Source organism: Tripterygium wilfordii, chromosome 21, assembly GCF_013401445.1.
Source record: "Tripterygium wilfordii isolate XIE 37 chromosome 21, ASM1340144v1, whole genome shotgun sequence".
Taxonomy (NCBI): domain Eukaryota; kingdom Viridiplantae; phylum Streptophyta; class Magnoliopsida; order Celastrales; family Celastraceae; genus Tripterygium; species Tripterygium wilfordii.
The window spans coordinates 16,752,812-16,776,795 of record NC_052252.1 but is presented as its reverse complement, the minus strand read 5'-3'; the positions used below and the strand labels follow the sequence as shown (position 1 = coordinate 16,776,795).

General features: G+C 37.9%; 4 protein-coding genes and 1 long non-coding RNA gene across 15 annotated transcripts; 3 read left to right on the top strand and 2 right to left on the bottom strand.

Moving 5' to 3' along the window:
* Positions 1-68: 68 nt before the first annotated feature.
* Positions 69-4,672, top strand: LOC119989234 (chlorophyll(ide) b reductase NOL, chloroplastic). Its single transcript, XM_038834629.1, has 13 exons — positions 69-508; positions 629-697; positions 862-923; positions 1,074-1,160; positions 1,660-1,727; positions 1,847-1,895; positions 1,974-2,059; positions 2,675-2,732; positions 2,907-2,957; positions 3,796-3,846; positions 3,926-3,967; positions 4,337-4,447; positions 4,579-4,672. The coding sequence occupies exons 1-13, from the start codon at positions 241-243 to the stop codon at positions 4,624-4,626; spliced, it is 1,050 nt and encodes a 349-aa protein (XP_038690557.1). The 5' UTR covers positions 69-240; the 3' UTR covers positions 4,627-4,672.
* On the top strand, positions 4,657-9,526 carry LOC119989231 (probable inactive leucine-rich repeat receptor-like protein kinase At3g03770). 6 transcript variants are annotated; one of them, XM_038834623.1, is made up of 9 exons: positions 4,657-4,671; positions 4,759-5,032; positions 6,044-7,550; positions 7,644-7,774; positions 8,024-8,264; positions 8,378-8,583; positions 8,656-8,711; positions 8,782-8,893; positions 9,001-9,526. In XM_038834623.1, the coding sequence occupies exons 3-9, from the start codon at positions 6,227-6,229 to the stop codon at positions 9,244-9,246; spliced, it is 2,316 nt and encodes a 771-aa protein (XP_038690551.1). In that variant the 5' UTR covers positions 4,657-4,671; positions 4,759-5,032; positions 6,044-6,226; the 3' UTR covers positions 9,247-9,526. The 6 variants fall into 6 exon arrangements, with proteins under 6 accessions (XP_038690551.1, XP_038690555.1, XP_038690554.1 ...); XM_038834627.1 differs by having other exon boundaries at positions 5,697-7,550; positions 7,656-7,774; XM_038834626.1 differs by having other exon boundaries at positions 5,697-7,550; positions 8,381-8,583.
* On the bottom strand, positions 9,338-15,892 carry LOC119989230 (phospholipid-transporting ATPase 1). The gene is made up of 7 exons (XM_038834621.1): positions 13,831-15,892; positions 13,430-13,736; positions 12,044-12,752; positions 11,829-11,952; positions 11,468-11,687; positions 10,405-10,863; positions 9,338-9,787 (listed from the first exon to the last, which is right to left on the bottom strand). Exons 1-7 carry the CDS (start codon positions 15,452-15,454, stop codon positions 9,568-9,570), a joined length of 3,663 nt encoding a protein of 1,220 aa, XP_038690549.1. The 5' UTR covers positions 15,455-15,892; the 3' UTR covers positions 9,338-9,567.
* Positions 15,893-16,962: 1,070 nt separating this feature from the next.
* Positions 16,963-19,290, top strand: LOC119990067. Of its 6 annotated transcripts, none has more exons than XR_005465940.1 (5): positions 16,963-17,523; positions 17,974-18,038; positions 18,274-18,333; positions 18,834-18,918; positions 18,996-19,290. It is a non-coding gene; the product is annotated as an uncharacterized LOC119990067 (long non-coding RNA). The 6 variants fall into 6 exon arrangements; XR_005465939.1 differs by having other exon boundaries at positions 16,963-17,731; XR_005465944.1 differs by lacking the exon at positions 17,974-18,038.
* A 541-nt stretch (positions 19,291-19,831) lies between these two features.
* LOC119990064 lies at positions 19,832-23,984 on the bottom strand. Its single transcript, XM_038835880.1, has 8 exons — positions 23,795-23,984; positions 23,094-23,696; positions 22,641-22,747; positions 22,494-22,570; positions 22,024-22,093; positions 21,389-21,479; positions 21,247-21,309; positions 19,832-20,892 (listed from the first exon to the last, which is right to left on the bottom strand). Exons 1-8 carry the CDS (start codon positions 23,864-23,866, stop codon positions 20,233-20,235), a joined length of 1,743 nt encoding a protein of 580 aa, XP_038691808.1. The 5' UTR covers positions 23,867-23,984; the 3' UTR covers positions 19,832-20,232.

The window sequence follows — 23,984 nt, the reverse complement described above, 5'->3', positions numbered from 1 at the left end:
AAAAGAACCTTGTAATTGGGCCAACCCAGTTAATATAGGCCCACAGCGGTGAAAGCCGGTGTGTTATGCCATGGGCTAAGCTGTCTGCCACTGACTTACGGCCTATATCTGCCCAGAAAATATAGGCCCACAACAGTGAAAGCCCATGTGTTATGCCCGTTTGGCCTTCTTAAGCGAAGGCCGGTGTAACGCATATAAGTTATCCGTTAAGACCCTGGAGGTTGAGCAGAGCTCGCACCGATGGCGATGACTGCTACTTCCACCACTTCCTTTCCTCTTCCTTTCTCTCCACAAAGCTATACCCATTTTTTCAATCCTCGGTTTCATCCCCAATTTGGGAGAGACTTTGGTTCCCGCCAAAGACCATTCGTTCTCAGAAGCTCTAGAAATAGTTCTAAGAATGTTGCGATTCGGAGTTATCCAAGAGTGAGAGCCGCCCAAGAACCTTCCGGCAAGAGAGAGCCCATGGTGCCTCCTTACAATGTTATCATCACGGGTTCAACTAAAGGTGTTTTCTTTCTTTCACTTTTCCTCCTCTACTTTCTATCGATATTCTCAGGGCTTGAAATAGTTTTAGTTACTTTGTCTAATAAAATTTGAAGTCTTTTTTTTCCTCTCCTTGATTTAGGGATTGGGTATGCACTGGCTAAAGAGTTTCTGAAAGCAGGCGACAACGTCGTAATCTGCTCAAGAACTGGTGAGGTTATACTCTCATGTTTTTTCACTTCTGGTTTTGGGTCAGTGTAAAATGCAATTTCTGATCGTTTTTCTGGGCAGAACAAGTGAGTGTCTTGATCTTTCAATTGAGTTTTTGACTGGGACTGGCTATCATTCACTTTAAGTTAACTGATTCTTTTGCAGCTGAACATGTGGAGTCTACTGTTCATAGCCTGAGAGGAGAATTCGGGGAGCAGCATGTCTTGGTACTGGCTACTACCTCCATGACTATTTTTTCCCCTTTTACATTATATTTATTACTTTCTGCTGTTCTTTTTTTTGCCTTCAAACCTGTCCTGGTTTAAGCAGATGCTATACTTCTCTCTATTGAGTCTGATTCATAAAATCGTTTACAGGGTACAAAATGTGATGTCAGAAAAGCTCAGGATGTGAAAGATTTGGTGGCTTTTGCAAAACAAAATCTGAAATACATTGATATATGGGTATCCATGTCAGATCTTTTGTCTTCATCCTTCTGTTTGTTCATCTTCAAGTCATTGTGGTTGGCCAAATTATATTATTACTCTGACTACTTTTTGATAATAGATATTCTATACACATGGGACGTGGATATGCAGTTATTTCATGACATTGGTTTTTGTCGTTCTTGTTGATTAGAGAATATAGACTTAACTGAGCATTGGTTGAATTACTGTCTATTAAGTTTATGTTCTCTGATACTGCCATCCACAGAAAATTAGAAATAATGGTCAACTTCCAGAGACTTTCCGAATACACTGCATATTTTCACAATCAACGTGACATTTTGTTCTATACACTTGCATGGATAAATGTCCGATGATATGCTGTAGTATAATCTACTCGTATCCTTGAACTATGCCCCTTTTTTTAGTGGGATGGAAGTGGTTGTTTTAATTTTTGGGTAAGCATGGAGGTTCAACTCTGCCATTACTTGCTTACACAATGTTGAGAATGATGCAGATTAATAATGCAGGATCTAATGCTTATAGCTTTAAGCCTCTGACTGAAGCTTCAGATGAGGATTTGATGTGAGCAATCGTACAATTTATTGGTTTTCAATTATTCTTCTTGATTTTTATCTTTTCTTTTTGGTATGAATCTTAAAAATCTGTTGCGGTAATTTTTCACGTTGCATATTTTCTTGCAGTCAAGTTGTCACCACAAACACCCTTGGCTTGATGATATGTTGTCGAGAGGTAAATGAAATATCTTTTTTTTTTCATCTCTATCAAATGTCAGGCCTGTGCTCATGCTGAATAATTGTTTGTTTTAAGGCAATAAAAATGATGATGGACCAACCTCGAGGGGGCCACATATTCAACATTGATGGAGCTGGTTCAGATGGACGACCAACCCCCAGGTTCCAACTCTTCGGTTATATTCATACATCAGCTATTTTTTATCCTTTTTTAAAAATTTATTTGTCTCATCTTTAGTCTGCTCCTTCTTTATCATGTGTGGGGTAGAAGCTCATTGAGAAAACTGCAGAAACAATTTACTTATAGTCACAGAACACTCTGGGCTACAAGATCGCATACGGTTTATTTAGGGGGGGGGGTCTCTTTTTTTCTTTCTAGTGTTTGTTGCCTTGACAGGTTTAGGTATTACTACTCAATAAATTTGTAAGGCAGAGGTGGTGGTATATAAAGCAAACTAGTTTCCCTTTCATACAATGGTCATTTATAGAGATACAAGTCATAGACTCTTTGTCGTCATTTGGCTCCGCACCATCTGCAGCTCTCGGCAGTCCTACTTTAGGAACTCTTGGTTGTAAACCATGTCAACATCCATCATGCAAAAACCTTCCTCTTATTGGCGGCATCCATAATATTGATGCATATAACTTATTTGGACTAATTATTTGCCGCTATAGCTTGCTCGGTAAATGTCAAGAATCCTGTGACCATTAATCCCTTGCATTTTTTCCTAGGTAATTTGCCCTGACATGATATCTCATTTCTTTTTTCCCCCACAGATTTGCTGCATATGGTGCGACCAAGCGCAGTGTGGTGCATTTGACAAAATCACTGCAGGTATATGCTCAACTTGTAATTCCAACTTCATAGCCTCATTAGATTGCACTGGAAAATAAGGTCAATATACTTATTATCAGTGCAACCTAATGTCTTCAACAAATCTGTTGCTGATGTTGATTTTAAGTTAATCTGGATTTCTTTTCTTTTGATATAATCTCTCTCGGATCTCAGGCTGAGTTGCAGATGCAAGATGTTAAAAATGTTGTTGTCCATAATCTCTCGGTAGGTTTCCTTTTTTGGGCTAAGGTCTCTCGGTATGTTACTTAAACTATTGTTTCCCAATTTAGTAATGTCAAGCCTGATATAATGGACATCATCCTTTCTCTCCCCACCCCCTAATGCAATGAAAAATGCTCATTAAAATTATTTATGTGGTTTTTCATCCCTGTTTCTGATAATCGATCGACAACCTAACCTTAACATTTGTGGATAATCTCGCTGTTGCTGCCTTAGGAGGCACACTAAATAATGGCACTGAGTGATATTTCTGGGTTATAAAATATGTTATTCTTGAATTGCTATCTTTCTTCTTCTTTTTTCATTTCACATTGGTGTAGATCGTATACCTACAACAATATTTTACAAATGTCTTATATATTGAAAGACAGAAAAGGTATCATGACTTCCATATAATTGATTCAATAACCTGAAATGGATTGTGCTCTTTCCTTTGTGTGTGGTCTATAATGATGCCATGTTGTCCATAGACTCCTTCGTAAGTCTAAAAGTAGGCAGTAGATTTTTCTTTTTCTTTCCTGCTAAGAGCAAATGGTAGTTACCCACAAGAATTGGAGCCAGTAAAATACTATAGTGACCAAGTAAAAAGTTTAAGTGGAGTACTTGTGGGGCTATCATTTCATCTTTTTAGCTATGTAGACCTATGAAGCTGTAGGACTCTTACTTTCCAATATCCCTCTTCATGATATGGTTCTCTTATATATATATATATATATATATATATATGACTTCATGATATACTTCTCTGATATGCATTCCTTTACCTTGTCTTTCATTTCCTCCTTTAATGTCTCTGTATCTCTAATTGGTTGGTTGTTTGCAGCCAGGAATGGTCACAACTGATCTTCTCATGTCTGGTGCAAATACAAAGCAGGTCAAACAAAAGCATCACATACTTGTCTTGATTTCTCTTGCCTGTCGAATTAAATCATTGAACTTTTTGTATAATGCAGGCCAAGTTTTTCATTAATGTTTTGGCAGAACCAGCAGAAGTGGTAAGATCTTGTTAAACCCAAAAATAACAAGATTTGAGCTTTTTCAGTAATTATGAGATTATACATTCGTACGTATTTATACATCCAGTTAAGTTATACCATACCTATTCTCAATCTACCCTTACACAATGCTGTGATATGGCATTTTTAATGTCAGAGTTTCTTCTCTCTTTAAACAGAAAAGGGCTATGCTTTCTCTCTTTGACTTTCTTAGAATCGTTGGTGAAACACATAAACACTGATGTGTTGAAAGTTGCTACACCATCTCAGTATTGTTTGCTTGAAATTCATTTACATCTAGGATTTAATTTGTGCTTCCTTTATTTATCTTCCTTTTGTTGTGGGGCATGGGGGAGGGGTTTGTTGCAGGTGGCAGAGTACCTTGTCCCAAATATTAGATCCATCCCTGCCAACGGATCGATGAAGGCAACTTACATTCGTTTTCTCACTGGGATCAAAGCATATTCCCAAATATTCTCAGTTAAGTAAAAGAACAAATTATTTTTTCTTTAAGTCGGGATTTCATGTCACAAATATGCAATCAAAGTTGTATTTCCATGTGAAAACATCAGTGGTTGGTAACCAAAATTTGGCCTTGCCATGTTATGCAGAGACTAGCTTTTGGTGCAAGAAGAAACAGATACGTCCTTGAAGATTGAAAAACGTTTTGAGGCTTGAATATGGAACTCTGGTTTTTCTTTAAGGTTAAGACTTCTTAATTTACGACGTTATTAATCGGTTTGATTTTGTAAGAATCAAGTAATGAACTTTTGAGCACGTCTTGTTTGCAGGGAGAACACTGGTTGATTTCAGAAATTTATTAGTTTTACTTGAGGTTTTCTCAGGAAAGAAACTGTGGCTTGAGCACATGTGATCTTGTTAGGATGTTTACAGCAAAATGAAATTATTGTATTTCCTTGCGATGGTGAGGACAACTGTGCTTTACACTTCAGCCTTGGATGTAAATGTATTGTAATGGGAATATGGGTTTTCTTAGGTTCCATTTTTTTTTATAGGTTGATTGTTTCCATTTGAAGATGAAGAAATTGGCATACAGAGGTGATGGTAAGTAATAAACCCTAGGCCCTGTTGTGATCATTTGAAGAACAAAAGAAATCCCACGCATTCGTGGCATGAATAATGTAACTTAGAATTTTTGGCTTGTACCTTTCAACTTTCAAGTCATGTTGCCACAAGATTTCAGCAATATTTCATTTGAAATAACAGAAAAGTATAGAATGGTGAATGAAACAAATGGTAGCCTATATTACCTAGTTTGTTCGCATGATATAGTTTGGTATATTGACCTTGATACTTTAGTTCTATTGGAATGTTTTTGAACTCTTCCCTCACAATTTTAGCAATTATTTGAACATGTTGACAACTAGAAATGTGGAGTCACAATCATTCCAAAAAGTGTGTAGAGATTTGGTTATAACAAGCAGAGGAGAGCACCCGTGACTTGAATAAATACGGATACTCTGATAAGGAGACATCAAAGTGTTCTCCCAGATAAAGACATATTGCTTGTCTGTATTGGCTTCATTATGTGACAAACATGTCAAAACAATATATAGGGGTTGCTTCACGGATTGCTCTCTGTTGAGCTATTTTGTTTCCATGTGACTTCACATGCAACAATGTTCATCTGTCTTATTATATTGTCCCTCCCCAGCTAACATTAATTTTGTGTCATGTCTTTTACTACTAATCAGACACGTTTTTATAGGCTTAAGAATCAATGACGACGGTCCATAAAAAACAAAAACAGTCCGTGATCCAGAGCGGACAATATCTTGAATGTGTTTGGCTGGGAATTTCTTTTATCGCCAAAGAAAGGTGTTTAGAATTTCAAAGCACTGTAAGCTTCTTTATGGCAATCTGTGCCAGTTTCTGATCCACTCATTGCAAGACTCATTATTTAATGGTGTATTTGGTTTCTGGGTACTAAAACTCATGGTTGCAGAATCTGCACTGCTTTGGTGTTAATGCAGATGCTCATAACTTCAATGCACTGTATTGCTTATACATTTACATTGTGTTGTCTATAGTCTTATTTTTCTGAGTTGCTTGAAGACTCCTGCAGTAGAGATGAGAACTCGAAAAGGCGTATAAGATTATCAGTCTATGCCCGCTAAGCCCTGTGGTTTGAACCTGTGACTTCTAAGTTGCGGAGAAGCTGTTCCATCTGCATTGAGAGCAAAGTAATGGCAAAGCTGTAGGCTTTTTATTCACTATCAGATCATTTTGATAGTTGAAATGGCAAAGCAAGGTCACTGGCTTTATCATCTTCTCCTCCTGGTGCTTTTTATCAATGTTCAGTATTCAATCCAGCTACAAGCTTCTCAATTCTCTTCCATTCTAAGAATCCACCAGATTCTGAACTACTCATCACCTCTAACCACAGATTTTTGCAACACTGAACCATCTCCTTCTCTGACATTGGTCTGCTACCAAGATGACATAACCCAGCTGCATATAGGAGGCACTGATAAGCCTCCCTCCTTGCCTGAAGATGCATCTACTGAGTTTTTTCTTGACACTATTGTTAGTCTGTCAAGTTTAAAGGTCCTGTCTTTGGTTTCTCTGGGTTTAGAGGGACCATTGCCTTCCAGTATTGCTCAGTTATCTTCCCTGGAAATACTGAATGTAAGTTCTAACCACTTCACAGGCCCTATTCCAGTTCAGCTTTCATCTTTGAAGAACCTGCAGACACTAATACTTGATTACAACAACTTCACTGGTCAAGTTCCTGCTTGGCTTGGCTCACTCTCAGTTTTGACTGTTTTGAGTTTGAAGAGCAATTCAGTTACTGGGTTTCTCCCAAATTCTATAAAAAGTCTGGAAAATCTAAGAATTCTTGCTCTTTCAGGGAATCAGTTGTTTGGAGCAGTTCCTGATCTTCACAACTTGACAAACCTTCAAGTTCTTGATTTAGAAGGAAACAGATTTGGACCCAGTTTTCCTAGTCTGCCTAAAAAGGTTCTCTCTCTTGTGCTCAGGAATAACAAGTTTCAATGTGGCATCCCAGATGAATTAGTCTCCCAATATCAGCTTCAAAGGCTGGACATCTCTTTGAATGAATTTGTAGGTCCATTTTCCCCATCATTGTTGTCACTTCCTTCGCTAAATTATCTCGATATTGGAGGCAATAAACTCACTGGAATGCTATTACAGAACATTTCCTGCAGTACTGATCTTGCTTTTGTCAATTTATCCTCAAATCTCTTGACTGGAAAGTTGCCTACTTGCCTGGAATCAACAACCAGTGACAGAGTTGTGCTTTATGGTGGAAATTGTTTGTCTGATGAGGATCAAGAGCAGAATCCTTCTAGATTATGCCACAATGAAGCACTGGCTGTTAAAATCTTACCTCATAAGCAGAAGCAAAGAAACCCTCATGCTAAAGCACTTCTTGATTCAAGTACAATGGGAGGAATCCTTGGTGGCATCACAATGCTTGGTCTGGTTTTCTTGTTTATCAAGAAGGTGTATAGTAAGAATTCTGAGAAATTACCTCAAGCAAGGTCAATAGTGGAGAATGTGTTCCCAGTTAATGAAGTAAAACTGCTTTCTGATGCAAGTAAGATGTATATTTTTATCAGAATCCTTCTATATTCTTTTGTTTATGTCAAGCACATTATGTAGAACAATTTGAACTTATTTTTGCTTGTAGGGTATATATCAGATACAATGAAGCTGGGAGCTAGCCTTCCTGCCTATCGAGCTTTCTCGGTTGAAGAGCTTAAGGAGGCTACCAACAACTTTGATGCTTCAAGTTTCATGAGTGAAGTTTCACAAAGTCAGGTAAATTCACAAGAGATCTCTAGTAGCAGGGATGCAAGCAGAGATCACATGTTCAAATTCTGGAAACGGCCTCTACACATATTATGTGGGGGTAAAGTTTACGTACATCTTGCTTGTCCCGACCCCGCCCACTACGGGAGCCTTGTGCATGGTGTTGTTTACATGTTTATCTTTTTATCTATAGTAGCAAATTCGATTTATAACGTTCCTGACTAATCCATGTTTGTTTATTTTGTACTATGATATCAGTTGTACAGAGGAAAGCTCCCTGATGAAACTCTTGTTGCAATCAAATGCCTAAAGCTGAGAAAAAAGCACATCCTGCAATCCTACACACATCATATTGAACAGATTTCGAAGCTCCGACACACCCATTTAGCCAGTGCCCTTGGACACTGCTTGGAGGTCTGCCAGGATGATTCAAACTTTATCAGAATGTATCTTATATGTCAGTTCGTTCCGAACGGAACTCTGAGAGACTGCATAGCTGGTAAGATCATTCCCCTAACAAAGTCAGATACTGCATCTAGGCATATATATACACTCAAGTGGAAGGAAATTGTATTTTGAAAAAAATTTACTTCGATTTCATTTTACTTTTAGCAGGTTTATCCAACCAGAAACTTAATTGGAAACAAAGAATAGGAGCTGCCATTGGAGTTGCAAAGGGTATACAGTTCCTGCACACAGGTATTGTGCCTGGTGTATTCTCAAACAATCTGAAGATAACAGATGTTTCCATGGACAATGATCTTCGTGTAAAGATTAATGGTTACAGCCTGACTTTACTATCTGAAAATAAGGAGTCGGTACGTAAAGAATATTATCCCTGCTCAATCTTATGTCCATGGAATTACTCCTTTAACTTCATATTTTCTCAGTTGGAAATTGGCATTGCTTCTCCTGGACCAAAAAGAGGCATGCATGTTGAACTAAGGTGTGTACTGAATCACTGTTAGTTTTGCTCACTTTGTTGAAAATCACAAATCCTATGTTAATATCTGCAGGCAGAAACATCAGGACAGGGGAGATGTCTATGATTTGGGAGTGATCCTGCTTGAAATCATTGTGGGTAGGCCAATAATGTCCCAGAATGAAGTCTCCATCGCAAAAGATCTTGTGGGTGTTCATGTTTTCATATTCATTTGCTCTTAATTCTCTGTAAAGAACAATTTCATGTTCAGAAAACTAAGGTTATGAACTTCCTTGGTGTTGATATTATGCAGCTGAGAGTAAGCATGGGACTTGATGATAAGGCCAGAAGAAGTATTGCTGATCCTGCAGTTCAGAAGGAGTCGTCGGATGAATCGCTAAAGACAATGATGGATATATGCCTTCGATGCCTCTCCGATGAGCCAAGCGACCGGCCTTCAGTTGAAGATGTGCTCTGGAACTTGCAATATGCAGCTCAAGTTCAAGATCTATCACAAGGAGGATCCGACAGCATTGTCTCCTCTTCTCAAGAGTTGTAACTTTCTAGGGATTGAGATGCAAGTTCATATATTTCTATCAAAGAAACAGAGGCATAATTTCCACTTTCATCAAAAAACAACATTGAAAAAGTAAGATACAAGGCATAATTTGATTCATTTTCCTGTAAAGATTGATAATTTACATGGAGTCTGGGGGTTGAAAACGATGCAAAATACAAGCGTATGAATCTACCCTTTGGATAGTAGACAACAAGGAAAAATCCGGCAACCGAGAGCTGTACTCTAAAGAAGCCTAAAGAATATGATAATCTACAAAAAAGGTAAAAATGGAGACACGAAAAGGAATAAAATAATCTTCAGTCATCTCCGAGGGGGCTCCGAGATAGGGTTCATTTCTAGTTCTACAACTCCAGACTGCCTCAGATTCCCAAACTTTTCAGCTTCTCTTGCAATTTGAATATCACAAGGTGTAAAATACTGATACAGAACTTTTACAACAAACCGGGGAGTGAGCGCGGCGACGATGATGGCAAGCAAGCACAACCAAAATAAACCCTTTTTTAGGAGAACGAAAATGGCCCTGTCAAATCCATTCAAGTCGCAAAGGTTATACACAAAGGCAATAACTGAAAAGTAATACCAGTATGAAATGAGATACAGTTCACACTTCACAGTCTAATGCATGAATTAATAAAACGATTCGTATGCATACTGGCACTAGACCATCAAAACATCCCATCAGTGTAGATAATGAAAACATCCGTTCTTTGAATGATTAAACCAAGGGTTTATTACGTTTTCCACAGATGCTAACCCACTGTCCTGACTAATTCCAATCTTTTAAGGAGCTATTGGGAAGCAGTTTCGCAGTTTAGGGTAAGGCATTAGCCCGGATGAAGAAGATATGTTAGGTCTAAAACCATTTAAGAAGTACACAACGTACATGCAAAGCCACAGTAACCAAGAAAAACGACGCATACATCTTCTCTACAGTTGTGTACTTCTTTTGCCCCTATAATATGATTGTTTCAGCTTTGTTGGCTAGGGAGGAGTTAACTCATAGTAAGCAACCTATGGCGTACTAAATCACAATATACAGTAGATAGAGCATCAAATTAAAACCTAAAAAAATAATAAAACGAGATACGATGATGCATGCAGGAAAATGGGATAAATATACAGGATAGGCAGGCTTACCAGTAACCAACCAAAGACGGTATAGCATCAATTATGATGACGCATAAAAAAGTTGCAACAATGGAACCCCAAATGGCTGCATGAGAAATCCAGTTCCATTGGTTGACATCCACGGCCAAATGTAAATTAACCAAAATAACCACAGCAAGGGTCCAAAGATCTCCTATACTTGATGCATCAATGTCGCTGTGCCAGTATGCCAAAAGTGGGATGAAGAAGACTGCCACACTTTGCCACAAAGTGTCCATCATTGTTAGCCAAAACAATCCAGAGTTGTAGCTCTCTTGTCGCAGTCCAGAACCATAAAGTTGAGGATGTTTCAAAAGTGTCCTCCTACTTAAATCCTTGTCAAGAATACCAACGACAATGGTAGGAACTGATGTGTAAATTATAGAATATAACATACTGCTCCACTCATTAATTGCAGTCGTCAAAGTGAAACAAGTAAAGAGTGTGTACCTAAGCAACACAAAAGCAGGAGCAGACATCAGTAGGCAGGTCTTCATGCACATAACCCTTCAGTTCCACTAGTGTTGTATGTGAATTGAATCCCACAGTAAGTAACCAAATTGTGATACAATGTTAATTATATATACAGGGTAACGAAAATTCAGACCCGGGAATCAAGGTTGACCTCAGATTAAAATAAGATTCAAAATCCCAAAAACTTCACCAATTAGTTTATCATTTTGAAAGAAAATTTTCCTATGAAGTATAAAGCATAAACATGTATATGGAACATACTTCCTATATGTTTTTTTTTAACGAAAAGGCATAGCCAGTTTTATTGCAAAAATCTCTCAAAGGAGAAAAAAAAATTCCTATAAATTCCTATAAGGTTCAAATATATGATAATCCATAATAATTCATCATTTACCCTATCCTCATTGCTGTAGTTCTAGTTGTTATTGTTATTCTTATTATTCAAAGGTGATAATTAAGTTTAGGAACAAGAAAAGTTAACTGAGGCCTATGGAAAGACAGCATTCAATTTTACCCACACATTCACAAACATAATGATGGTGCACAAGACTAAGCATGAACTCTGACCAAAATTACTCACCAAAATAAAACAAGAACAAAAACTGCATTCCGATAAAAATTGTATAAAAGCATGTAGCCCATCCGCTGGTAATTCCAATGCCCATGGACCAGCAAAAGCGGAATTAAGAATCTGAACTGCCCCATTGCAAAATCTGATGCCATAACAGCTTGGCGGCCCTCTTGGCCACTGATGCCAACTCCCACATCAGCCATTTGAATCATTGAAACGTCATTTGCACCTTAAGAATGATGTAAAAACTCTAAATCAGCCCAACGCCAAAAAGAAAGCAGGCAAAAAATTTTCATCCACTGCCCAGGGAGCAATATTGAGCTTCAAGAAGAGGATAACATTGATCTAAAAAAAAGAAAGAAAAAGTTACCATCTCCAATAGCAAGTGTCATGTCAGAAGTCCTGTTCTTTACAAGGGCAACAATTCCAGCTTTCTGCAATGGAGCCACACGGCAACAAAGCACCACAGAACATTCGCGGGCTAATTGGAAGAGCTGCCAACCAAATTTAGAATTTGACATCAATAAGCCTTCAATGCGAAATAAAAGGGGGGGAAAAGATTAAAGTCGGCCGACGAGAGCTTACCTGTTCTTCAAGTTCGCTATCAAGAATATATACAAGGCTTGTGCCATCAATAATTAAGGCCACTGGACTTACGGCAGCTCTGGAACTCTCCTCGGTGTTGGGCATTATCCCACTGATAGTCGAGAGCTTTCTAGACATGGCAATGGCATCTTCTAAACTTTTTCTACATGACTCCTTAGAGTTGCTATTAATTATTATCTGGGTCATCTTTCTAGTCAAGAGCTTTGACGAATACCCAATAGATATAGCAGTTTCTTGCTTGTCCCCAGTCAAAACCCATACTTTGATTCCTGCTGTTCTAAGAGATTCTATGGCCTCTGGAACCCCTTGCTGGAGTTTATCTTCAATAGCAGAACCACCCAGTATGCTAAGATTACTTTCGATGTTGCTTGCAACCTTGCGAAGCAAAGCAGCCCTACCAATTAAAGCAGTGCTTGCTGCCTCGAAGGAAGTGCGCCACTGCTCAAATTCTGAATCATTTAATTCACGCATACCAATCACAAGTGTTCTCAAGCCAAGTGTGGAGAAATCATGAAGATGAGCTTCTGTTGACCGTATGACATTGGTGTTTGAAGATCTATCCATCACACTGAACATGGAAGTGTCAGCACCTTTAACAAACACTCTCACAGTTCTGTCAGGGCAACCCAATATAACGGACATCCTTTTTCGATCACTATCAAACTCATGCAAACCCAACACATTAAACCTGCAATGCCCCATGTGGGGTAATTTAATAGGAAAAATTAATAAGAACCGTAAAATCTGGAAGGAATTTCAATATTGAAGTAATGGTTGCAGGAACAACCACCATAATTGGAAAATGCATTACCAGAACTACTAACACACAGCCATAAATAATCAGTAATATGGTAAACAACACCCGTGCACAAGGCTCTCGCATTGGGCGGGATCGAGGACATGCAAGATGTATGCATACCCATACAGAAACAAATAATCCAACGTAACTAACTATTAAAACACCAGCCTTCATGTTATGCTGATCATAAAATGCATACATTGAGATATATTAGCTAATAGCAACATCAATTTCAAACTCACATTCATCCATAAAGCAAAATTTCTTTGATCAATTACCTTTTTAGAGTATGAAGAATGAAGCCAAAAAGCTTTAAAACTATGAAATAATATTAGATCTAGTCTTTCATTTGAAGAAAAGGTACAATGGTTTCCTATGCCTACTCCAATAAAGTGTTATTACAGGCTTGGTTCTGTTTAGGCCTTTATTTTTAACCGTGTTAATGCCATGCAATTGATGCCCTGAAACACAGTAGTTCAAGATGAATCTAATTGAACAATATCAGAGTAGCGAAACAGATGTATAAAGGATAACTGCTATGTCACACGACTCACACCACAAATTACCTTTGCCTCTCGCCTTGAATGTCGATAACAATATGGCCAGAGGTTCGTTCTATAAGCATATAGCCATATGCTGCAGCAGCATAAGCCAACGCTTGTTCATCAGGTGATTCCCCTTGGTAATCAACTAACTTTGTGGTTGGATCAGATGTGTCAGTGACAAGAGGCACAATTGTATTGCAAGCTGCCAACGCAAGAAAGAAATCATGAACATGTTTCCCTTCCTCAGTGTGCTTTCCACTACCTGACAATCTTAGAAGCTCGGGCTCAACCTTTACCTTCATCTTTGGCTTCAAAACCTTATCATCCACTGACAAACAATAAACAGAATAAAGGAAGAAGTCAGCTTCCATCAAACTCACTCAGGAAGAAAAAATTATATTCTAATTTAAAAGTTGTAATACCTGCAACACCATATCTGTCCTCCTCATTCTGTAAATAGGCTTTAGCACCACTATAATCTACACCCCAAATGCTTGCGCACTGAAACTCCATCTTATTTTCAGTAAGAGTGCCTGTTTTATCCGAGAATACGTACTTAATTTGGCCTAAATCTTCATTTATATTCAATGCCCTGCACTGAAACCTTGAATTTGACGACTCGTCATACATTTGGGTATCTCGAATCATGAAGTAAGCCTGACCAACCCGGACAAGCTCCATTGAAATATACAAAGAGATCGGGATCATTATCTGGAACACAATAACAGACATGAGGAAGGTGAAAAATATCTCCATTCCCCATCCATAGTAGTTGTAGTTCTCTGGTTCATCCTCAGAGTAGTCCTTTCTTCGGTAAAAGGGTATGACATCCAACTCATCCCGGTGGCGCCTTAACCAAACAGCAGCACAGACAGAGACAACTGTACATAAAGTAACAAGAAACAGAGAGAGTATGATTATCTCGAAGTTCATATGCGTCTCAAGCCGGCTTCTCTTAGATGGGGCACCTGAGTTGTTCAGCATAGCTTTGGTCTCACGTCCACAATATACTGCAACTCCCGATGCCCATGCAGTATTCTTGATTTCACAACCTCGAAGAACAATATTGGAGGGTCCAAGCGAGAGCCGTTTTTCATCAATTTCCATGATTGCCTGAAACCCATATATGTTTCTATTGGGTTTCTCACACTTGATTAAACCACTAACATTCTCCTTTTCAGGAATCTTTGAGAGGGTCTCTTGCTTTGCATATCGGGTCTTCAAATTGGACTCCCCATCCAAATTTAGAGTTTGCACATATGCTACCCCAGTTGGATCACTAGTTGAGAGCAGGACCATATCACAAGGAAGCGTTTCATTAGCATGAACTTTAATTATCTCACCAACTTGAATATCCTTCCATTTCTTTTCTTGAAACTGACCATTAACCAATACAGAAGCTAATCTGTTGTTCTCAACTTTGTCTGACTTGTGCCGCCTCCAGTCCTCATATCCATCCTTAATTGCAGAAACAAAAAGAACAAGGGCGAGAGGCAATATTGAAGCTCCCCGACCAAAGACCGCAAGCTGGGGAAGCTGATTAAGCACAGCAATCACAAGGAAATATATGTATGCAACCCTATGGAACTGCTCAAACAAGTTCCTAGGCAAGAAGGTAAGAAGTGAATACTTTCCAGTCCGAATCGAATTCCCAGCAAACTCAAACCTCTCATCTGTCTTTGCTGGATCATTTAAGTGAACTAATCTAGCATCCTCATCATTGATCTCTTTCCGTGACATGCTAAACCCCTCAGAATCAGCTCCCCTTGATCCATACCTAACTGGTTTTGATCCCAAATCAGTAAAACTGACTTCCTTCGAAGAACCCTTGGACTGAGTCGAAGAAATGCTTCTCTGGGACGAATTACGGAATGCAACTTCAATGCTTGGGGAATTCTCAATTGGGTTTATCGAATCCATCCCAGAAACTGATCCAGGGTGGCTTGAACTGGGTTTGGGTAAATCAGAAAAGGCAGGTATTACAGGCAAATCTGGGGCACCCGGAGTTCTTGGAGATGGAATTAAAAGAGGGCGTTTCGAACCCATAATCCTAAGATCAAAGGCCTCTTTGACATCACAGGTTCAACAATCATCAAAACCATACAAAACCCATATATCAATTCCAATCAAACTCACACAAATCACGAAAACAACAACAAATCTGACAACCAAATCAGCTAAAGCAACCAACTTGGTGTATATTCCTACTGACACAGATTACAAGATTGATTGATACAACTTACTTGACGATGTTCCAGAGAGAGAAAGAGCATATTATACCCACAAATCAAACACAGAGAGGAACATATTCCTCCGATTCCAAAAGACGCGTTGTTAGAGAAAGTCAAAGCCGTCGTCGTTCAATAAGAGGTGGCGGAGATTGCAATGAAATCTAGAAGAAGGAAAGTCCAGAGCAGACTACAAATAGGAAAAATATCGACTATTCAATCCATCATTGTCCCACATACAAAGAAAAAAACAACGGAATTGAAAGTTCAGAGTTTCTAGAAAGACTGCTGCTTTGTCAATGGTGGTTTGTTATCTATAATAATTATTCTTGTATTACAATTGTCTTTGAAGAAGAAAAAAAACACAGGTTGGGTGTCTTAATTTGACCTCAGACTCTCTCTCTCTCTGTTGTCTGTTTTTTGTAAAAAAAAATCTATGGAATTCAAAATTTGATCCCAAAATGTGCATAATAAAAGCAATTCAATTCAATCTTATGAATTTTGCACCCTCACAGCCCATTACATGAACAACTTATGAATTACTCAACTGTCAAGTTTGACTAGCCTTCATAAATAATGTATTTATCCACTATGCATTGATCATACTATACGTAATATGTATATACCAACTTTTTAAATCCATACGTTTTGACTTCAGATAATATAATCAACTTTGTATATACATTGATCATACTATACGTAATATCTATGGTCTTTTTGTGAAATATTGTTGAGAAATATGTTTTTTATTGGAATCAAACATTGGACACACATATGTCTAACTAAATCGATTGTCAAGCGAGTCACCTCTCGTTGGTAATATCAACCAAGTCATCGCTCAAATGGTTTTCAACTATTTATACATTATATTGAGGGATTCTCCTATGCGCACCTAATTAAATTGCGCACTTAAAATACGCATCAATATTTTCACTCATCCACACTGTTAAAAATGATACGTATTTTAAATGGGTAATTTAAGTTGGCCCAGGAGAATTGCATATATGTAAAAATTGATATGTGATAAATAATGTATTTATACCCTATACATTGAGCTTACTATATGTGATTTGTATATCCCGATAGGGACACCCATCTGCTACATTTGCTGTCCACCTGCTACGCTACCACTGGGAAAAAGGGTTTTTGTCAGAATGGATAAAACTTCCATAATTCAATGATGATAAATGTTTTCTTTAAAAAAAATTGATTTTTGTGCAAATTTTCTAGATAGGGATTTTGCAAGAGCCAATAAATGTATTTTCAAAATCTTGGATGAATACAGTCAAGTCTCTGATATGTGACTTTCATGATCTTATCTATCTATTACTATCTATAAAATTGTAAGTGTAGGCGTGATTTGGCGGCGAGTTCCCTCCTCACTTTGTACTCTCGCGTGTGGATGTATATATCTTCAAATGTACCGTTGGATTGCTGTCTTTCTTCTAATAGATGGCTATGATGGGCAGTTGCTTTTCATTTGTTTGTTTATATAGTTTTGTCTTCTTTGGTCCCAGTTTGTGCACGTGTCAATGCAAGGGTAGTAAACATCTGAAATCTGGTGCATGCACCTGCTTTTTACTTCGCCTGAGGCCTTGCTTTTCTTGGGTTCATGCACGGGGATTGGAGTCTTGCTTTCTTCTCCCCTCCCAATACAACTCAGCGACCCATCGTTGATCTTCTTGGGTTCATCGTTCATCTTTGCAATTCTTTGCTCTTTTCATGTTGGGTGATTAGATCCACTCATCTGGTGCGTTTCTGTGGTTTTTTCCCAGGTCATCGATTACATGGGCACATGCGAGCCTGATTTGACTAGGCGTATCTCGGATCTCCGTCGATTCTCCCGCGTTCCATGGAATTGCACCTTCGATTTCGTCCGTTGTCAAGGTTTCTTCTCACTCTTTAATTTCCTGATTTTTAAATTTTTGGGAATTAGATTTCATGTAAAGCTTACCGAAATCTCTGGATCTAATTGGTTCTAAGGTTTGATTCTTTTGCTTTTCCATTTTTGTCTGTTCATTGAGTTGGGTCAATTGAAGTGGTCATTTCTTATTATTCTCAATTCATATGACTGCAGACAGACCTTTCTCAGTCGGTTAGTATTGCAACTTTGTCTTCCTAATTTCAGTAATTTTTCAACAATTTTTAAATCTACCAGTAAACATTTAATAGTTTGTATACTTGGATTGGTTAGAAGTGAATAAGAGGAGTGAAGAAGGGTGCAACGCTACACTGATTTATGTAAAAAAATCTATTCAACTGAGTGAAGAAGGATTATTATCTGAAGAGAGTTATAATATAGTACTATCAATCATGCTCTTTCTATTTGTGAAGCAGAATACAGTCGGGAAAAGGAAGGTTAGCCTAACAGTTCAAAAATTCAATATCATGTGGTTGCAACTGTGAGTTCTTTAACTTGGTTTGTCTTAGCTGTGTTAAATCATCAGTTAGCTTTAAATCATTATGTGATAATTCTTTGTTTCAAGTATTGGTTTTAATGGCCTCTGATCAAAGAGTCCTAAGACTTTGGAAGAACTTTTTTTCTACACTTTTTTGATGGTTTGGTCAATGCGATGTTTCAAGGCATGCATATTTGGTCATTTGAGTTCAGGCTTATGGTTCTCAAACTCTTCGCAGGTAAGGAGTAGAGCTCTAACTAATATCTCCAAAGATCATTATGCTTTCATGTTGGTGGTGGTAATGCTGTTGAAACTTAATTTTATTTAGATCTCATTTCTTGAATTTAGTTGTAAGCCAGTAATTAGGATGCTATTTGAGATGTATAGATTCATATGGTGTTCTTTTTGTTCTCCTTTTTGGTTTGTGTGAAGGTCTGTGATTACCTTACCAATAAACACTCTTTTTTGTGGTTATGAATCACACTTTCTTTTCTCTCATATGTTTGTCGTTGGGTTCCATCTTTGTTCTTTATTGTTGATGTGCTTTTATTTTCCTTTGCAACGGTCATTGATGAAAATAGAAGCAAAAAATTTTAAAAATACTAAACTGGGTGATTTTTTCCTGCTTATTTTCTGCCACTTGATGCTGGTGATGGATTGTAGCAGTTATAGGTCAGGACATGTTGCCCAGTTATGGCAGGAAGCCAACAAATAAAATTACGCAGCAATTGGTCTATATTGATGCTCATGAACCCTTGATTTGATTTTCTGTTCTCTGTTTCTTTTGTGCTGCAACAGGAAACTCAGCAGCTTCTCATTCAACCAAGTGCGGCGTATCGGTTTCTCTCACCTAATTGAATTATCATTTCCTTTGACATTTTAGGTTTGCCCTGTTCAATGTCTCAGTTTGTGTTTTATATTTAAGCTCTTACTTTGACGATGTTGTTCTTCAATTGACAGGGGGCTTGCGTGGAGGACTAGGTTAACTTTTCAGTGGCCACTACAGGACACAACCGAGTGCTTTGACCAATTTTCCAATTGACAAGGGGCTAGGATAAACTTCAATATAAGTTCCCTCTCTATTTGTTCTCTATTTCAAAGCGTATTTTGTGGTATTGTTTAAGTCCTCCATTTTTATTATTGTTATCCTTTACAAACTCTAAAAGATTTTTCACTACGATTATTGTACAAGTACAAAGATAATGATATGTTATAAACAGAGTGGAATAAAATAAAGATATGAAGTTTACATGAATTATTATCCAACCATAACAATATAAGTCCCGCTGCAACGCGCGGGCACTGTAACTAGTATGAATTACAACCATACAAAGTTTGATGCCATGGAGTACATATATAGTCACATGATAGTGAATTCTAGAACAAAGATTGGGTCTTTTTCACTTATCCAATGAGTGATAATTTGATAATAGAGAATAGTAGAATCAAACTTTTTGATGCTGGAAGATGTATATAATTAATACATGTATCTATATATTTATATAGAAAAAGATAAATTTTCATCTAAGATAGATCGATAGATATCATGTAAGCCCCATTGTCAAGAAAGATGTCAAACTTGTTGAAAATCAATTAACTGACTTCTTCATCAAATAAAATATTAGTAAAAATGCTTGTCAAAAGTTCAGGTGTAAATGAAAAAAATGTAAACACCCATGCCCAAGACTTCTACAATGAGCGGATCGGGAATAGACACCATGTTTCTAGAGATCTATAGGATACATCATGCAATTCTATCACCGGACTACATGTTCATATGTAAAAAGGTGCAAATGTAGACCAACAAATGCTTTAAAAAATAATCAACATATACAAGGAGTTTGATGTGTTAGTCCAGGGAGCGCATTATAGTCTTAGACTCTCAAATAAACACCAACACTTGGTGTGAGAAAACAAAACACCTGCTGTATGATAAAATGGATCACAGAAAGGGAAAGTTATATAAACAAGTTCTTAATGACATTGATTTTTGGAGGTAGGGGATTCAAACCAATGAGCAGGGATGATGGAGAGCCTGCCACTCAACCGGAGGACAGTCTTACGATTACATACTTTGGTTGGTTCAATGCATTTGAAAGTCTTCAATTTGTCCGGAAACTTTGATTTTGAAAATAATACCCCCGCCAGCCACAAGGCACAGTTGAGTAATGCAATTGTTGACACGAGCAACGGAATCCTAGTAGATGATTTCACCCTCTTCGTCAGGTTTATTGGTATCATCCCCAGTGCCATTGACAATATCATCCGCTTGACCTGTCCGTGCCAAGTCTTCATCATCATCTTCATCTTCAACAACGTCACTGTCAGCGCCATCATCCACATCATCATCATCATTCGCACCATCAAAGTTTTCAGCTATTGCTTCGCTGCTGCCTCCAGAGACATCTTTGCTTGCAAGAGAGGAAATTCCTTCACCTACATCAACCTCAAAACCAGTTTCTCTAATAATTACTGAAGGAAATCTCAAAGGCTTCCCCGGAGAATTCTCAAAAAATGAATTCATCTCCAGGAAACGGAAAACCTGTAACAACTGCCTTTTGTCTCTCCTTATATCTGCACTCAAAAGCTTCTGCAGAAGAGTTGGCTTGCTTTTGTGTAATGAGGAGTTATTAGATGAATCTTTTCCTGCAAACTTCTGCTTCTTGTTGAAGTGACCTCTCTTATTAAACTTCCCTCTTTTATCATGCTTGTTTTGAAATTTACCCCTCTTAGGCAATGGCGGTCTGTTCTCACCCCTTTCATCCCCTTTATTTTCCGAGCCCACCAGATAGTGTGCAGGTATTTCTGCAACTTCAACTCCCAACTCGGCCTGCTTTGCTAAAATCTCCTTGAGTTGCTGCAAAAAAAGTGTTCAATTACCATAAGTTATGTGGTAAGTTGCAAACAGAGAGTCCAGGCATTTTACAAATTTTCCAAACAAAATGCTCGGCATGTTATGGCCAGGAAAGACCATTTTGTATAATCTAATGAAACACAATCATTAACGTGTTGCTTTGCTGGTAATGATTTAAACATAACAGAAAGGGATATAATTTTCTATCCATTCAGTCTGTTTACTCTGCAAAACAACCCAACAATTCTTAATAGGGTTCGACGATATCAGAAAATGAGAGTAACATACTTCTAACGCAGTTGTTCAAAAAATTGAAGGTACAAGAAGAATCGATATATTAAGGTTACGTAAACATACCTCACGTCGTAACTGAACCTCTCTGTCAATGATCTCAGAGTCCATTACCTTTCTGGTCAGTTTCTGCGGAAAGTAAGGTAAATTATCAGAACACTGATTAAAGACGAGGCACACTACATATAACCACAGCAGTTAGCCTGACCTTCTCTACATTCACTTTTGACGGGTAGTTCTTCCTACGTTCTGCAAGCCATTGTCCAATTTCTTGCTCGGTATAGTTCAACGCTAGAGATCTTCTCATTTAAGAAAATAAAGAGTTAAGACTATGGTTTAACACTAGAAGACGAAGACCTAGATAAATGAATAAATAAAAGAGGAGCAAGGGAGTATCCCTTAATGACTAACATTACTACCTATAATATCAATTACAAACAAAAACAAGATATCATCTACCACACCTTCCCCACTATAGCAATGTATTTTCTTGTAGACACGTTTGTTTCCCTCTCAAGAAAAGTGTTATTGTTCCCTACCTTCCAAATGATCCAAAGAGCCAAGGGTTGAAGAAATGCATTACTCAGGAGTCAGGATATCATAAAAGAGTATTCTATTATCTCCTACATCACCATCACCCATTTGCACCGAAAAAGAGTCCCTAAACCCAATTTTCTTTTTACTTAATGTAGTAAACATCTGTTAACCTAGTGTTTCCTCTTCTTTTGAGGCCATCGACAGTTTATTTTTATGCCTCCCACGCTAAGAGAGCTACCTTGTAAAGAGCGTGATTTGTTTTGGCAAATAACAATATACGATAAGGTGAAATCAAGCAGAAATTACCTTTTATTTTCCCTAGCTTGATTCATAGAATTGGTTAAAACAAATTTTGCATCCCTCTTGGCATTTCGACCTGTCATACATCAACAGTTTAAGAAAAAATGAGCATCAGCAGCAACATACAAAAGATTTGATCAAACTTGCTTAATTAACATATAAAGTTAAGCCATATATGAAGACTCCATAAAAATTTGTCTTACAGAGGAACAAATCAAAAGTAAGCTTCCACAAGACCAATAATATATATGTACCCAGCCAGTCCTTCAAGATTAGAATTTGTTATGTTATGTATAACAGTTGATGATTCACCGATAACAAACATTTTAGATGTTATTGTTAAATTTCTCAAAAAGACTTAGATCACCAACAGATAATAATTACGAACTAATGATAATGCACAATACTTCATGCAAGCTATCATCAATTTTTATCAATCAGAATACAAAATTTGCAAAAAGGTAAAGTCCACAAACCTGTTCCTTTCTGCTCATTAGAAAACCCAAATTTCCTCTTTGCACTATGCACTTGATGGGATTGAGACTTTTGAAACCTAGACAGTTTTGCTTTGTCATGAACTAGCAGACCATATTTGAAATTAAAGGCAGGGTAAAGTTACTGACCTTCCTTGATGTCCCTCTTGTTTTGGATTTCTTGAGAAGTTTTTGCCTGGAAAGGATTTCCCGTTGGGATTTGAAGTATAGTTCCGGCCCATGTTCACAGGATTCCCCTGAAACAACTTAAGACAATTAACTTGAATACTTACTACAGATGAATTAAGGGTGATACAGTCAAGTTGAATACCAGGACTAAGATATAGAAATAAACATTAATCACTGCACATGAACGAGGATATAATAGAAGACCCAGACTACACCTCTTCTTATTGAAAAGTTATAGTGCCACCAACAGAGAGAATCTCTCACTGAAATGACCCCTTTTCACTAACTCCCTCCCAGTGGAAAAGTGAAAAAATAAAATAATAATGATATATGCTATACAGAAAATTCTACCAGAAATTTAAATGTTACAAAATGAAAAAAAAAATTACAAATATGCAGAGAGAAAAGAGATACCTGGGAGCCCATAGAAACAGGAGGTCTGAAGTTCTGAGTTTGCTGCTGTCGAACTGAACTAGAGCCCACTTGTGAAGATGGGTTTGCATTCATACCTGCCATGGGCATAACCAAGTTTTGCTGATGTTGGTTAACTTGCTGTCCAACCTGATTGGTATGCACTAAACCAAATGGACGATTGCCATAAAAGGCAGGATTTTGATGACCCATGTTTTGATTAAGTTGCTGAGTAACAACTTGAGGAGGATTCGACATTTGCATAGGTAAAATATGGTTCATATTCTGCACACAGAACTGCCCATTAGGCAATCCCAGATTCAGCTGTTGAGGCCTCATACTTGAGAAATTGTTAGCAAACATCTGCACTGGTGGCTGACTTGGATTGACTTGATTCATAAACATGGGTACAGCACTCAAGTTGTGCATAGGGTTCTGCAGACCAAAGCCCAATTGGGGCATACCCATGCCATTTCCCAAAGGTGTATTGGAATTATTTAGTGGCATTGAAATCTGGGGGTTGACAATACCCAATTGAGGTTGCAATGGCATGGAGTTTGGTATCATATTGAAAGAATTTGCCATGGAAATATTAGGAGAAAAACCCTGCCAATTTGAAACCAAATCCAAAAATAAAAAACTTCAATCAGATAAATACATATGTAAAGCCACATAAAAGCGTGAAAGTGTGTATATATATATACCTGTGGAGAGATCGTAGAGTTGTTCTGCAACTGATTGGGAAGGTGAGGGAAGGCATTGAAGCGAGGTTGCATTTCGCGAGCATGGAGAATATTCTGAAGCGCCGAGTGACTATCGGAGTTCACGAAATAGAAGAAAGATCAACACTTTCACGATCAGGGTTAGGGTTTAAGGGTTCGACTTTACGATGAT